Source organism: Mirounga angustirostris, unplaced genomic scaffold, assembly GCF_029215605.1.
Source record: "Mirounga angustirostris isolate CCGP_5_RB_7025 unplaced genomic scaffold, mMirAng1.0.hap1 SCAF_5, whole genome shotgun sequence".
In the NCBI taxonomy this organism is placed as follows: Eukaryota; Metazoa; Chordata; class Mammalia; order Carnivora; family Phocidae; genus Mirounga; species Mirounga angustirostris.
Genome location: NW_026991713.1, coordinates 94,240,270 through 94,257,884, shown reverse-complemented (window position 1 = coordinate 94,257,884; position 17,615 = coordinate 94,240,270). Strand labels below are relative to the sequence as shown.

General features: G+C 35.8%; 1 protein-coding gene across 15 annotated transcripts in view; it reads left to right on the top strand.

Moving 5' to 3' along the window:
* LOC123843982 (killer cell lectin-like receptor subfamily F member 1) overlaps positions 1 to 17,615 on the top strand; it is a 55,994-nt gene that overhangs the window by 7,608 nt on the left and 30,771 nt on the right. For 9 of the 15 annotated variants that reach the window (XR_010411611.1, XR_008506018.2, XM_064591591.1 and 6 more), the window contains exons 1-5: positions 3,136 to 6,123; positions 6,794 to 6,846; positions 7,196 to 7,294; positions 13,012 to 13,124; positions 15,614 to 15,706. Coding sequence is in view for 2 of the 15 variants with exons in the window: in XM_064591598.1 (XP_064447668.1) it covers positions 13,018 to 13,124; positions 15,614 to 15,706 (200 nt within the window). In the remaining 13 variants the exon portion in view is untranslated. The other 6 variants (XM_064591592.1, XM_064591599.1, XM_064591594.1 and 3 more) reach the window with 5 other exon arrangements.

Sequence of the window (17,615 nt, the reverse complement as noted above, 5' to 3'; positions counted from 1 at the left end):
GAAAAAATATATTTTATATCTATTATATATAAATATGTATATTTATTATATATATATCATTCAAAACTCAATGATAATAAAACAAGCAGTTAAAAAATATTTGAATGGATACTTCACAAAAAAAGATATATGGACGGTAAATAAGCACATGAAAAGATGCTTATCATCATTAGTCATTAAGAAAATGAAAATTAGAGACCAGGACACCTGTATTATAATGTACAAAATCAAAAAGTTTGATCACACTAAGTGTTGGCAAGTGATGCAGCTGTTGGAACTCATATGATGTTGGTGGGGGAACAAAAAACGGCACAACATCCTTGGAGAACAGTCTGGCTATTTCTTAAAAAGACAAACATTGGGCGCCTGGGTGGCTCAGTTGGTTAAGCGACTGCCTTCGGCTCAGGTCATGATCCTGGAGTCCCGAGATCGAGTCCCGCATCGGGCTCCCTGCTCAGCAGGGGGTCTGCTTCTCCCTCTGACCCTCTTCCCTCTCGCGCTGTCTCTCATTCTCTCTCTCAAATAAATAAATAAAATCTTTAAAAAAAAAAGACATTGTGTTAAGTGACAAAGGGTACATATTATATGACATTATGTAAAAGATCTAGAATAAACCAATCTGTAGAGATAGCAGATTAGCAGTTTTCTAAGGTGGAGAGGGGTGTGAGTGACTGCTAATGGCTATAAGGTTTTATGTTTGGTTGCACAACCCTGTCGGTGTGCTGGAAAACATTGAATCATACATTTTAAGCTGATGAACTTTATGGTATGTAAATCCTATCTCAATAAAGTTATTTTTAAAAGGTTATATACACGTTTCATATGACTGAACCATTCCACTCTTAGGTTTTTAGTCAGGAATAATGAAAGCATATGTTCATACAGAGACTTGTATACAAATGTTCATAGCAACTTTATTTCTAACAGCCAAAACTGGAAATAAGTCAAATGTCCAACAACCAGTGAATTGGTTAAAGAAATTGTGGTATATTCAGATAAGGGAATACTATTCAGTGATAAAATAACAATGACATCTGACATATAAAATACAACCAATGCATTTTAAAGTAATTGTAGTGAATGAACCAAGTCTGTGAAAAAGAGTGCCTATCTTATAATTCAATTTACATAAAATTCCAGAAAATTCAAACCTAACTACAGTGACAAAAGACATAGCCTAGTGACTGAGGTGGGGCAGAGAGATTTGGGAAGATCACAAAGGAGCAGGAGTAAACTGAAGATAATGGATATGTTCATTATTTTAATTGTGGTGATGGTGTCAGGTGCATATGTATATCAAATTTATCAATTTGTATTCTTTAAACATGTGTATTTTATTTTATGTCAATTATACCTCAATAGATCTGTTAAAAAATTTTAAGCATAAGGGAAAATACAATTAATCAACTAATATAGAAAAAAGTTGTGTTTCTGTTGATGAGCCCCAAAAGGCTCCATAGAGAACTTTTCTAAAAGATGGGTGTTTTTCTAGTATCTCCCCGATAGGTGTTCCCACCCAGATAAACCTGATGTCAGACCACAAGAAACTGGATCGAACCAGACAGGCCCAAGATAACAAAGTGGGCCAAAGTTCATAATATTCCTTCATTGTATTACATTAACATACTAAAATCTCCTCCCCAAGGGTGTTGTGCCACAAAATAAGGAAGAAAAATGGCCTACCTTCCTGGAAGTCATTTCCTCCTCCTGCAATCTGGCTGACATTAAGCACCGCTGGTTTGCCCCCCAGCCATGTCATGTATGCCCCTCCACCTCTCAGGAGAAGGGGTCTTTAGAGCATAAATTCCCCTTCTACATTCTCTGGCCATTGAATCAATTACCTTCGTGCCATCAAATAATGTTTGTTATTTGACTATTTGGTGAATGGTATTGAGTAGGAAAGGAATCTACCAGTTCCTTAACATTTCATGCAGTTTTGTGGCTATTTTTCTTTCATTTTTGCTATGATGTACACAAGTTTCACATTTGATTATCAATAAATCTATCCATTTCTTTTTATGATTCCTGCCTTTTCTAGACAATTATAGAAAATCATTCTTTATATAACCTATTTCTCCCTCTTGAATCTTTTGGTCTGGCCTCCTCCATATGACGAAATTTTTCTGTGGTTGTCAAAAGACCACTTTGCTCTCTTTGTCTCGGAGACCCTGAAGTTCTTAATGCTCATTTTGATTATTTTACCTATCAAAATGTTTCCTTAATAATAAGTAATTAGGAGGCTATTGCTCTTGGTTGAATCAAATGCACAGTAAGTGATTGAAAAGATGATTATTCACACATTAGTAATCACTGGTAAAATTTCTTATAGGATAAAGAGAAATGAAAGTCTTTTAGGTGGTATAGAATAGATGTCTTTGGGAAAATGTGTGTGTGTTTGCTTGTTTTGAGAAATGATATAGCCATATGTTTAAGCCATATGTTAAGAATATGTTTATTCTCTTATCTGTTAAAATTTTTTAACAGATCTATTGAGGTATAATTGACATAAAATAAAATACACATGTTTAAAGAATACAAATTGATAAATTTGATATGCATATGCACCTGACACCATCACCACAATTAAAATAATGAACATATCCATTATCTTCAGTTTACTCCTGCTCCTTTGTGATCTTCCCAAATCTCTCTGCATCAGACTGTAGAGATCCACATTCTAGTTCCAACCCCACATTAAGTAACTTGTTCTCACTGCCACTTAGTTTCCTCATCTATAAACTGGAAAGAAGAGTCCTCATAGAGTGGTTTGAATGGATAAATGAAATAATATGTGTCACTGAATGCCATAAATACTCAAAACAATTTAAAAATAACATCTACTATTTAAATAAGTGATATAAATCATAAAATATCTGTTTCTATTATTTCAAAATAAGTGAATACCTACCTCATTTTTTCATTTTCTGCCTCCAATCTTAAGTGTGTTTGTGTAAATGAACTGCACTTTGCACCAAGTGGGCTTCATTAACCCCATTCGTGTATTTGTTTATTCAACACAGACATATTTTTACAGCTACATTCCTCAAGCGTTCTCCTAGGTGATATAAATCCAAAGATAGAAAAGAAATGATCTCTGCTACTTACACAGGTAACTCCAATATTCATATGGTAAGTACAAGAATACAAAAAATTCTTAGTTACTGAATGATCTTAAGGTCAATCTTAGTTTTTTACTTCGCTTTTTAAATTGCTCTAAGTTCTATTGCTGTAATATTGTTATCATTTCCTTTCTTTTAAGTCATTATCATTTTCCTTCCTCTTCTTCTTCTTCCTCTTCCTCTTCTTCCTCTTCCTCTTCTCCTTCTCCTCCTTCTTCTTTCTTCTTTCTTCTTCTCCTTCTCCTTCCCTTTCTTCTTCTCCTTCCCTTTCTTCTTCTTCTTCTTCTTCCTCTTCTTCCTCTTCTCCTTCTTCTCCTTCTTCTCCTTCTTCTCCTTCTTCTTCTTCTTCTTCTTCTTCTTCTTCTTCTTCTTCTTCTTCTTCTTCTTCTTCTTCTTCTTCTTCTTCTTCTTCTTCTTCTTCTTCCTTCTTCCTTCTTCACCATATTTGCCTTCTATTTTCCCCCACTCCCCTCCAGCCTTTTGGAGAATGGTCTCTTCAAGTAAAGATACTGCTGAAAGAACTTCTCCTTTAGTTCCAAATCTTCTCCTTTTAATAGCAATTCTTCTGATAATATACCTGGCTCCCAATTAGTCTGTTTGCTGCTTCATATCCACTTAGATACATGCTGGTCTAATTTATTATTTTTTTCCTGTGAAATTTCAAATAAATCACAAAAGCATAGAACATATATGATGAAGTTTTAGGTAAACCACAGTCTTCAAAATATGCCCAAGAAATGCCAGAACCACTTCAGAGAGGAAATAAGTGGCCAGCAAAGGAAGAGACCGTGGTTGTCCTTCCACAGATGCTTTTCTTTGATATAGAAAAACAATTTATAGTTCTGCACACAACTCTTGGCAGATTGAACCAAATATGTCTAGAATTCAAACACAGGATCATCCTTGTTCTATTCACCAACAATATACATTTAAATCTTTATCTCTACCTATTTTCTCCACTGTTACAGTAGAAATAATATCTTTGCTCCTATAAAAAGCAAACCCAGCCACTTGTACTCTGGAACCCATTTCCTCTTGACTTCTCAAAACACTATTGAGTTATTCCTTTTCCACCCTTTCTTGCAATATCAATTTTTTCCTTTTCACTGATTCATTTCTATTACCAAAAAATGCTCTAGGACTCACTATATTTTTAAAACAATTCCCATGACCAGACATATTCCTCTAGCTACTCTCCCATTATTCCTCTCAGAGTATACTTGTCAATAGATTTGGCTAAGTATACACTCTCAAATGCCTCACCTTCTGCTCTCTTTTCAATATATTCTGTTCTCTTCTCTTCACAAAATAAGGTCTGATCAATGTCACTAAGGATTCCACATTGCCAAATTCAATGGCAATTTTGCTATCCTTGTGTTTCTTGAACTTTGAGCAGCATTTAACACAGTTGATTGACCACCTCTGACTTAAAAAAAATTTCTTTTATGGATTTCTGAACTTGTCTTTGTATTTCTTCTTCCATCCTTAGCGTCCCCATCTCAATCTTACCTACTGGCTTCCATCCCTCTGTTTTAGCTGCAACTGTCAAAGTTCCTCAAGGGACAGGACTCAGCCCCATGCAAGCACTTTATAGAGCTAATTCTGCTTCATGTATAGTTCTTTTTCCTGAGTTCCTGGTACAAATATCTGCCTGCCTATTTGACATTTCCCTTTGGATATCTAATAGGCATCTCAAACTTATGTCCAGAATCAGATCATTCTTTCTCCAATTATGTCTCCTCAATCCTTTATTCCCAAGTCTTCTTTATTTCAGTGAAGTACAAGGGATTTAAATTTTAGGACAGTGAATTTATTTGTATGATATTATAATGGTGGATTCATGACATTATGTTTTAGTCAAAACCCACTGAACTTTATGGCGGAAAGAGTGAACCTTAATGTATGCAAATTAAAAAAATAATTTTGGAGGCTATGAACTCATGGGGCCAACTGAAAGAGTTCCTGTGGCCAAAGCTGGAACAATGTGAGCAACAAAATAAAGTAGTATTGGATTGTAACGGAAAATATCAAATAAATACGAATGAGTTTTATTGACATAAATGGTTGATAAAGAAGTAAATGGGAGATTAGACAAAAATCACCTGCAGAAGATTTCTAAATAATTCATGTAGATACTCTGTTGTGAAAGAGAAATGGTATAACTCTCCACTTCTTAAGTGTGGGCTGCACATAGTAACTTCCTTTCAAAGGGTACAGTATGGAAATGGAGAAAAGAGAGTAACTTTTATACTCTTTATAAATTGTGGTAAGAATGGCAATTCATCTCTGTGATCTTCCTCCAAAAACCTTTAACCCAAGTGTAATGATGAGAAAAACATCAGACTACCCCAATTTGAGAATATTCTACAAAATATCTGACCCACTTTTCTCAAAACTGTAAAAAAACAAAAAACAAAACCAAACATCAAAAACAAGGAAAGAATGAGAAACTGTCAGCCAAGATTATCCTAAGAAGACGTGAAGAATAAAGGTACTGTGGTATCCTGAATGTGGTCCTTGCATAGCAAAATGTATTAAGTAAAAACTAAGAAAAGGTTTTAGATGAAAAATGAATTAAGTATAGACTTTAATTAATAATAACGCATGAATATTGATTCATTAATTTTGACTTACCATACTAGTGTAACATGGTAATGATAGGGGAAATTGGGTATGATGTATATGGGAACTTTCTGTACTACTTTCACAATTTTTCTGCCAATCTAAAACTATCTTAAAAGGAATGGTTTACTTAAAAAAAATGAAGTTCAACTCACTCTTAAATCACATCCTTTGTGGTTTTCAGCTATTGGGTTTATTTCAATGCCACAGTTTGTAGAGACTGACTCTGCTTTTGATCAGGTAATGTCTCTCTTTCCATCTCATTCAAATATGGATTATTCTATTTACAGGATGTTTGGACAGAGGCAAAACACAGAGAGATCAATGATGCAGAAGCCAAAAAAGCATCCCTATCATTGCCAACACAAGTGGGCATGCAAAGGTAAGAACCTATGTCCCTCCATTAGACCACAGATTGTAATACAGTTAGAATTTTCTGTGTGTCTTTTAATCCTAGACTTTTAATGAGAACTTTTAAGAATTTGAACTAGAATCTGTTAATCAGAAAATGTTTTATCTTACTTTTATTTATTTATTTTATTTTTTATTTTTTTAAAGATTTTATTTATTTATTTGAGACAGAGAGAATGAGAGAGAGAGAGCACATGAGAGGGGGGAGGGTCAGAGGCAGAAGCAGGCTCCCTGCCGAGCAGGGAGCCCGATGCGGGACTCGATCCAGGGACTCCAGGATCATGACCTGAGCCGAAGGCAGTCGCTTAACCAACTGAGCCACCCAGGCGCCCTTTTATCTTACTTTTAAATAATATGTTTATGTAGATCTTATTAAATTGAATGTAATGGATCAGATTTTATTTGACCTGGGTTGAAGATTATGAAAGTGTTATAATGCTATTTTATTAAAGCAAAGTATGTAATTATAAAGGTTAGCATCTGAGATTTGTTTCATGAATTGATATAAATATAAAATTCTTATTTCAAACAACATTTGAGAAGATGGCTACAAAACTCAGTCTTGCTTATATTTCTCTTTTTGACATTCATTTTTATTATTATTCAATCATTCTGGTATTACTTATATTTTGCCTTTCCAGGCTTTAGTCCCACTGAATAATATCTGTGTGATTCAGAAAAGATGTAAATGAAGGTAAGATGACAAATTTTAGTGGCAGTGTTTTGACTAACCAGCTGATCAACTAATATCCACCAATTTGATTGTTTGTGAATTGTAGTTGTTGAATGGAAGTGTTACATAAGAAGGATATTTAATAAATAGTACATGAAACATATTGAACTCAAAATTTAGCATCAATAAACCCAAGTCTTTAAAGATAACTAAGTATGCGTTCATATCGAGATAATTTAAACAGAGATTGTATATTACGTTCCCTCTCCTTAAGACAATGTGCACCCTCAGAATTTTACATTTCTATGACACATTTTCAAGTTTGTCTTAAATGCCTAAATGTTTCAGAAAGAAAAATTATTTATTACAGATTACCCTAAATGTCCCAAGTGGCATCGCACTGTTCTGAGACTGAGCAGCATTGTGCTGGTTATACTCATTGCCACAGTGACAGGACTAACTATTTGGGGTGAGTAAACTGAAAGCTGTATGTTCAACTATAGAGATTAATGTATTTCCTTTGGAGTTTCCCTTTATTTCTCTAACTTTTCCAGAATCATTTTTCACATTTACCTTACATATCCTCTCACTATTACTTAAACTACATTGGTATTAAATGACACAGTTGATAATTCCATTAATAATGAGTATTTTTGTCCCTATACAGAGAAGGCAACAAACTTGTAAATTTAGAAAGCCTATTCTGCTTATAATTTTAATTAATTGGTAAATTGTGTGGGTTTGGCAGTCATAATTCTATGAAGTGAAGTTTTATATTTTGGTAAAAGCACTTAGATTATTTGACCCTTTAAATAAAGCTTTTGGACTTTAGAAGTAGTTTGATATTTTGAAGTTTTGACAAAATTTATTGGCTGTTTGAAAATTTAAGACCAAGTTAAATTTAACTTGAATTATTCCTAAAATGAGCTCTACTTCAAGAAGAGCTCTGGGTAATTATATCTGTTATTGTTTCTATTTGTTGTGACCTTCTTTTTTTCTTTTTTCTTTTTTCAAGGTGGGGGAGGTTCAGAGGGAGAGGGAGAGAGAGAATTTTAATCAGGCTCCACACCCAGCGCAAAGCTCTCTATGGGGCTTGATCTCACAACTCTGAGATCATGACCTGAGAGGAAATCAGGAGTCAGACACTTAACTGACTGAGCCACCCAGGTGTCCCTGTTGTGACCCTCTATGTGTTAGAAATTGTGATGAGCATTTTACCTACATCATTTTTTAGTCTTGAGACAGCTCTGTTTGTTAAGCATTTTCCCCTTTTTTATATATGAGTAAACTGAGAAACAGAAAAGCTATGTAAAATTTCAAGATCACACAGCATTCTAACCTATCATGCCAAACAGACACAAATTTCAATATATTTTAAATTTTATTTAGATAATTTTTATTGTTTGTTTCTACTTACATTTTCATAAGTGGAAATCTCCTGAGTCTCTAAGTTTATTCATCCTTTGTCAAAATATAGGGTTGAAATACTATAGACAGGTTTCTTAGCCACCAGTGTGCATTCATTTGTAGTTTTGTTTTAACGGGTGATTAAAAGGCACAAGCTTATATTTGTAGAAATCTAATTAGTGTTACTCCTTTCCTTCATTTGTCAGTAAGTCACCTAAGTAGCGAGCACAGAATCAAAGATTGCGATTGTATGAATATTTCTCCCAGGAAACAGCAGGACAATACAAATTTCACAAGTGGTTATATTTCATTGTATTATAGAGGAGGAAAAAATTTCCTCTACCCTCTTAAGTTTGGTACCAGGGGGCCTGTGAATTAAACTGTCAAAAGACCAATTAACAGGAAGAAAAGGTTTATTTGCATTCATGGGAGAGGTAACAAAAGAAGTAGCTAGCTCTGCTCAGTTACAGTGAAAAGGTTTATATACCTAGCTTAGTAGGAGAAAGGTGGGGCAAGAAGTGGCTTCTCAGGGAAAAACAAATACATTTCTTTAGGAAACACAAATGGCCTTTGCAGGAGAACAAACTGGAGATAACAAAGTGAGTAATAGTGTCTGTATACACAAGTGTGTGTAGTCCTTACCTCTTCATAGTCACAAAATTCCTCCAGAAAGGGGATTTATGGTAGAGTTCTTAGTTGTTTTTTTCTGGGAGTAAACCACTCCAAAGAGGAATTTATGACAACCTCCTATCTCAGAAGTTTCTATTTTTAGCCGGATAAGGGAAGCTCAGAGGAGGCTTCTTCCTGCATCTGTTGATTATATTAGGCATATACAAAAGATAGAAAGTCACTAACTCCTAATACCTTCACCAGTTATGGGAGGTTTTCAGGCAAAGCACAGTAAACAGGATATGGTTGTTGTGAAGATTTAAATCCATGCCTTCTCCTTTGATAAGTTTCTAGAGATTTGGTCATCCTCTTCTTCCTGGTACAGAGTGGAAGGACACCCTTACAAATGGAGATTTCCCTTATAACTGTAAATGTCTCTTACAAAAGGATAATTTCTACTAGGTTTTCAGACCTTCTGTGTCTGCAGTTTCTTAAAAACAACCACCTCAGGATAAACCTTATGCCAAGGAAGCATGTTTCGGGGTGGTATATTTTGCTCCCCTTTAGCACTCTTGTGCTTCAGACTCTCTAGTGACTTTCTATAGTCTAAGGACTAAAATCTAAGGACTATAAGCCTAAGCACTTTAACATTGTTTCCCTCTGAGTCTTGATTTCCTACAATAGCAGTCTCATTTCTCATAATGTAACTTTCCTCTTTTCACTCTAGCCTCCAGCAAAACAAACCTCAGTATGGTAATAAAATGCAACATATTCTCTCAAACTCAAGTCTTTGTTCATTGATGATCCAATCCATTTCTTTTGGATATTTATCTCTCTGTTGCAACATCCTACCCTCTGAACCCTTCTAACACACACACACACACACACACACAGTTCAGACTATAACACTGATATAATCTGATAAAAATACACATAGTTGGTTTTAGTTACATTTCTTATATAATAGGAAATTAAAAATAAAATCACATACATTGGATATTTATATGTTTTTACTCTGTAAACTTCCTGGTTCTCACTTTGTCTTTTTTTTTTTTTAATTAGAGTGTTTATTTTTTTCTTACTCATCAATGCTTGTTGTAGAATAAGATAATTAACCTTTTCTCCCAAGTTACAACTATTTTCTAAGTAAAAAATCTACCCAAACTATAAACTTTTGCATCGTTTAAATATCATGATTTATACCAAAATGTATGTCTAGACCGTAAGTTAAGTTTGGGTAATTAATAAATGCATTCTAATTAAATATTGATGGTCATAGAGAGTGATGGAAAATAGTATGAAAAATATAACTAATGTGCATGTTTATGTTGGCACTTTTCCCTTAAGACTTTAGTCTATATATCACATCTCTGTAATAGGTCAACTCAGTGCTTCTCCATTATGGACATTTCTATATTGCTCTCCATACATTACTCTTCTAGGCTTCTCTAGACCACTTGGAAGCCTTTCTACCATGGGGGTCTCAGCACTAAAGCACTCAAAAATTATTTGCTATTTTCATCACTTTGTCTTTGGCGTATCACTTGATCTTAAGCCAAAAGGCTGAGAAGCGATATCTTTGGCATATCAACAATAGTCTCTCACATTCTAAATAACTGTACTTTCCAATGGATGAATTTCTTTCCACTTTGCCGCACTGACAAGACCCTGGGCTTCTTTATTGCTGTAGTATGTGACTTTTAGGCAAACAAATGGAAGAGTGAAGTGAATAATTCATGTTTTATTTTAGAGGCCAAATGCTACCATGGCAAAGGTCATATCACAGTAAACCTATAAATAAGCACAAGAGCTTAAGGTCATTTATTTCTGTCAATAATTTACGATATTAAATTTCAGCAAAACCAAAATTTGTCCCCAGCTTTGGTCTGAAGTGTGTTTTGAGGTATTTTCCCTGGCCAGTGCAGTTAAAACCTAGTTCATTAATATACTATTTCAATGCCCATGTTGTTATGACTTATAAAATAAAATGTTCTGGGAAGAGTGTTGTGAAAATCAGGGTACTTTGCTGATTCAAAACAGAAACTTAGTATGTGATATTTTCTCCAAATAATGATTCCTCATACTATCTCTCAAAGAGCTTCACCAGCGATAGCTAACTTTTGTATTTTATAGTTTACATTTTCATGTTCAGCTCGTTTAATATATCAGGCAAGTTTGTACACAATTTGTGGATATTTAAAAAATATACAATACTTAAGATATACAACAGTTTCAATAGAATGCAATCAATACTTATGTACCTACCATGCGGCTTAAAATATAAGAAATTATTAATTTACTTGAAACCTGTGTGTACCTATTTTTGAAGATAGGTTTGTTTTAATACCTATTTCAAATTTTTCCCTTTCAGAGATATGTCTGGTGGTCATTGAGGTTATTGGGGTCATGGTGAAAAATTTGTTTTACAAAGTTACTGATAAAATATATCATGAAATATATATATTTTTTTGTACCAGCAAGGGACTCTGGAAAGGATATATATGTATTTTTTTTTCCACAGCAGCTTTCACCTTATGCCTTTTAGACTCTGTTTTACTTTGTTTCCCTGTGTCCTACCACTTATTTTATTGGCTGTATTAGTTATAACCTTGAGTAAGTTCCTTAACATTTACATTCGTCTCCCCACTTTATACTTGTTTACTTCTCCTTAACTGTACTACCTTTATTTACAAAATGAGGAACATGAAATTAATAATTTTATGTATCTTATACATTTCTTGTAAGGAAAAACATTTCATATATTCGTGTGCATAAAAAGATAGGAAATTATTTGACATGTGATAATTACTCAATAATTATGAATATTTCTGGCATTTATCTCTTCTAAAGACTATTCATCAGTGGAAAGGGAGTTCTTTTCTTAAAAGTGGGACAAAATCTTTACTTTTAAGGGAAAAGTTTACAAAATTAGTGAAAACATTTTTCTGATATTCAAAACTTGCTCTTCTATTCTTCCTATTTTCCCATTTCAGCAAAACCGAGGCTAAACTTGTGCCCTAATAACTGGCTGCAGAAAAAAGGGAAATGCTATAATTTTTTAAAAACCTTTAAATCATGGACCGATAGTAAAAAATCCTGTTTAATAATGAAATCTCATCTCTTGATGATCCAAGACAAGGCTGAACTGTAAGAGCTAATTTGCCATGAAAATTAGCCCTCCTAAAGCTGCGAGAAATAAGTAGGTTTTTTTTTTAAAGATTTATTTTTTATTTGTTTGAGAGACAACTAGAGTGAGAGAGTGAGCAAGAGAGAGAGAGCTAGAGTGCATGAGCAGGGGGAAGGGCAGAAGGAGAGGAAGAAGCAGACTCCCCACTGAGCAGGGAGCCCAACACAGGGCTCAGTCCCAGGACCCTGGGATCATGACCTGAGCTGAAGGCAGAAGCTTAAGCGACTGAGCCACCCAGGTGCCCCAAAGTAGGTTTTATAATAAAAGAATTGTGGTGCTCATAATTACGGCCATTTATTGAATTCCTAGCAGATGCCAGGCACTGTGGTAGGCATGCTGCAAATGTTATCAAACTTAGTGCTCACAGCAACTTTATGAGATAGGCAATATTTTCCCTACTTCCAGAAGAATCTGCAGAACTTGACAGGTTGTAAAACTTGCCTATTTCACTCAGCATGTGAGTGACAAAGCTGACATATCAATGTGTCCTTCCACAAGACCTCTTGGAAAGAAAGATACGAGCTCTTGGAATATTATCACTATCTGGCAATATCCCTAGTATCTCGGGTAGGGAAGCTGGGCTCTTTAGTTTGGCTCGTGGGTAGTTTTACCATAGGCACAAGTTTTTCCCAATCTGCACAATGGCAACAGCGCTCTGAGAATAGTTCTTGCTCCTTTAAGCAGCCTTATTCATCCCTAGCTTTGTCCTCACATCCTCTTTGAGCCCCCTCAGCAGTCGCTGTTCACATCATCCCCAGGAATCCCCTTAAGCATCCCATGCCTGCACATAATATATATGTCATGTGTTTTGAAAACCTCCTTACATCAGTTTCCTTCCCTAAATATATAGGAAACTGCTTCAGACTTCTTAAGATTTTCCTGAATAGGGAGATCAATATCAAGACTTTCTTAAGTCTGGACAAAAGTCAGAAAATGTTATTTTAATAGGTTTAACTCTGTTTCCTCTGGATCCTTTTGCATAGGGTTTCATGCAGAGTAATATACAAGATGGAATTTACTTTTGGATTGGATTGAACATCACACTCCCACAAAAGACATGGACCTGGCTGGATGGCACCCCTTTACATCTACAGCTGTGAGTATTTAGCATTTGAGTTTTTCAGCAGCCAGTCCCTACGGGGGGTTCCCTGAAACTCCAGATAGCCAAATGGTTCCCTAGACTGAAGACTTTGATCTTTGTTAGTAAGTGAGTGATTAGGAAATTTTCCTTAGAGAAATGAAGTCTTCTAAGCTAATTTATTTTCTTATTTGGGCTTTGAGTTTATCTATAATGCTAGAGGTAGACATGGAAAACTGTAGTTTACATAAAATTCTCTAAATTTCATTTCTTTTGAAGTATTTCTTAAAAGTTTACCAAATAATCCTTGTTTTGATTAGTAGGAAGACTTCAATTATTGGGAAATATTAAGGAGTATGTTATGCATAATACAACAAATAGCATTTGACTCTTTTTAAATAGTCTCACCCCAATCAACAATATGTGTGTCTACTTTGATGCACCTCGTTCATTTCTGCTTAAATTCCATGGGTAGAGAGTGCTAAAATCTTTAGACGTTAGACACTAATCCCCAAAACACAGACAGAAGCTCCTGGGAGTCCAGGGTGAAACTTTTTACTCTCAGCATCAAGGTTTCAGGTATCACCAAAGTTAATTACACTTCTTGAAAATGTGGAATTTTGTTGTGTCTCTTAAAGAGATGTGAAGTTAAGGGGATTTAGGAAGACCATAGATGTTCTGGAGTGATAGAGCAGGCCCACCAGACTTGCTGAGGGTAGGGAAAAAAAATGCTCTGAAACAGAGCAATTCACCCTACAAATGAATATTCTTATCCAGAGACTATTTACAATATTTCTTGTTAAAATTTACACTCCATACCTACCCATGCCATCATACTCTCTGTACATCAAACACTAAATTCATTTTAAAAACTTACCTTTGAGTCTTTTTTTTTTTTTTTAAGATTTTATTTATTTATTTGGCAGAGAGAGAGAGAGGGAGTGCACAAGCAGGGGGAGTGTCAGGCAGAGGGAGAGGGAGAAGCAGGTTCCCTGCTGAGCAGGACACCTGATGGGGGGCTTGACCCCAGGACCTTGGGATCATGACCTAAGCTGAAGGCAGACCATTAACGGACTGAGCCACCCAGGCACCCTTACCTTTGATTATTTCTAATAGAAATGTATCATCATGTTTTTAAAGTGATGCTCTATCAACCCACTTGCAAACTTGGTTAGAATTACTAATTTGCCAATCTTGTTTTTAAAATTGAGGGTTTTCTTTCTGATTTTTTAGATGCCTTTTGGCTTATTTGTTTAAGACAAGAAAAGTTGGCTTAAAATATCATGGAAGAACAGAACTTAGGGGAATTTTCCTTCTTTCGTGTAAAGGGTAAAGGATTTGGGGACACCCATATACACAGATGCACAGAAATTCCCTTGCTGAGGTGTCCATGTGAGTTTAAAACATTTAAAAGTGGGAAGGTCTTCTCCTCGATCGCTCACTCTTTCACTCCTCCCATTCTGTCTGGGGTTACTGTTGCCACATTTAACATGTAAAGTCTAGATATACCATTCTTTCTTAGGATCTCTTGTAGAAGTAAGGAGGCTTATTATAGGCAAACAGTGAGGCAAGATTTTTGAAAGGTGTGACAATTGGGATTTGGGTCAGGAGAATGACAAGGGTAATAGTTTAATTTTCTACAGAAAATTGGTTTAATACTTTTTGAAAAACATGCATATCTTTAGATATGTTGATATTTCTAAATTTTAGAATGATAAATATGATACTGTCTGTTATAAAGTTGGTATCATTCCATTGTTGCAGATACTTAAAAAGTTGAATCAGGAATCTTTGGAGTAATAAAATGAATTTTTCTCCTAAAAGGGCAGGACTATCCCCTGTCTTAGTCCTTTTGGGCTACTGTGACAAAATACCACAGCCTGGGTAGCTTACAAGCAACAGAAATTTATTTCTCACTGCTCTGGAAAATGGGACTCCAAGATCAAGGTGTCAGCATGGTCATATTTTGGTGAAGGCCCTCTTCCTGGTTTGTAGCCATGTGAGGACATGGTGGAAGGGGCTAGGGATCTCTCTGGAGTCTTTTTTATAAGGAATGAATGAGGGTTCCACCTCATGAGTTAAGCACCTCCCAAAGGCCCCACTTCCTAATACATCACTTTTATGGGTTAAAATTTTAACATATGAATTTTGGGGGGAACACAAGCATTCAGACCATAACAGATAACAGTCCTCTAAGATCTTTATTTTTAATTTTTTTGGTGTGATCACATGGAATTGGGAAACCAGTGCTTCTTATTCACATATTTATTTTAATTCCACATAGCCTTTCCATTTACAAATGACCATTTTTGGTTAAAAAACTATTTGGAGCAACTACCTTCATTAAAGAAGTCATTTTTTAACAGGCATTCCTTGTCTGAAAATTACAGTGTCTTAGATTTCCAGCTTGGAGAATACATCCCTCCTAAGGAGGGAGAAAACATACAAAATATGTACAGTTGTGTTTTTAGCCAAATGAGAACAGGATGTTGCTTTTTCCTCTACAGATTTCAAGTCCTGGGCCAGGATGAAGATAATGCCTGTGCTGTGATAACAAAGAAGGGTGTGTTTTCTGAAAAGTGTTGCAATCAGAGTTACTGGTATGTCAACACGTGATTTCTGCAGACAATGACCTCTAAACTTATCCCAGTTTATCCTTCCTCTTTCACAAGGACTTTTTAATTTATGTATTTTTGTCAAAACACATTATTTTTACAACAAATATTATGGTGATGATGATAATGGTGTTGATTTGTGTCACTCTCAATCCAGACAATCAGCCTCAACTCATCCCCCTGGCTCTATCTGGTCATCGGTGCTGTATTTCTATAGTTATCTCCTATTCATTAGGGTAGCCATTTTAGACAGAAATTGTCCCTTTGTCTGCTCACTAATTCTCTCCCGGGGCGCCTGGGTGGCTCAGCCATTTGTTTAAGCTCAGACTCCTGGTTTCAGCTCAGGTCACGGTATCGAGCCCCGTGCCAGGGGGAGTCTGCTTGGGATTCTTTTCTTTCTCTCTTCTCCCTCTGCCCCTCTTCCCACTATAAACAAACAAACAAACAAACAAACAAATAAATAAATAAATAAAATGTTAAAATAAATTCCCTATACCTCTCATTCACCATTGGGAAAGAAGCCTTTTCTATTTTTTAGCATTTTTTTTTTTTTTTTTAAAGATTTGATTTATTTGCGAGAGAGAGAATGAGAGACAGAGAGCATGAGAGGGGGAGAGGGTCAGAGGGAGAAGCAGGCTCCCCGCGGAGCAGGGAGCCCGATGCGGGACTCGATCCCGGGACTCCAGGATCATGACCTGAGCCGAAGGCAGTCGCTTAACCAACTGAGCCACCCAGGTGCCCGCCTTTTCTTTTTTTTAAGAGAAGCCATCAGATGATATATTCATGGACTTTCTACTACGGAGTCTACACAATTGTTTGCATCTTACTTATTTCTTTTTCCTCTCCTCCTATTTCCAAAAAAGGAGTATCCCTCCATCTGTCTAAATCAAATCTCTAAGTCTACAGTTGGGATTGTGTCTCTTCATTTTTTCAAGGAGATTCCTTCCTCCATCATCTCCATTCTAACCTCTCTCTTCTTCCACCGCCTTTTCTTTTAGCAATGAAACAGCAAGAGCACAAGAAAAATTTCCCTGAACCACATGTGGCTTCCAGTTTCTGCCCAGTTTCTTCCACATCTTTTAAGTCAAACTTCCTAGAAATTGTTTCTACTTGCTTTTTCCTCTTTTCACCTCCCACTCCAGGTTCTTCTAAAATCTGGTTTCTGCTTTTCCTATTTCACTAAAGTGTTCTCACTACATCACAAACATCTTTCTTCTGGCAAAACACAATGAAGATGTTTTAGCTTTCATTTTAACTCTCAGCTGTGTTGCTCATTATTGACCTATCCTTTCTTCTAGAAATATTCTCTAACCTCAGCATCTATGACCCAATGCTCTCTTAAACCTGTATCTATGTCTCCTGCCATTGCTCCTCAGTTTTTTTCTGAAGCATCTCTTCTCTCTTCTGATTTCTTCAATACTGACATTCCTCAGTGTTTTGGGTGAATTCTTAATCATACACAATTCTTGGCAAACTCAACCACATTGTAAGTTCGATTGTCATCAATTTATTGATAACTCCCAAACTCATATATATTTCTAACCCAGACCTTATTACAGGTGCTTGCCCACTGGACATCTCTATTTGGACATCTCAAAGCCCCTCAGCCTTCACATGTTAAAAATTAGACTCGTTAGCTTAGCAAATGGCAGCAACGTGCCCATTAGTCCAAGCCAGAGTCCCTGGAGTCAACCATGGCTTCTTTCTTTTCACCCTCGATATTCACTCATTTCAATCCCGTCAATTTTACCACATAATTATTTCTGAATCCATCTACATATCTTCAGACCCACCCTATGGTCCTGGATTCCTGCAACAGTTGTTTTGTCTGCTTCTAGCTTTGTCTGCCAAAGTCCATTCTCCATACCATGATCACAATGATTGTCTAAACGTC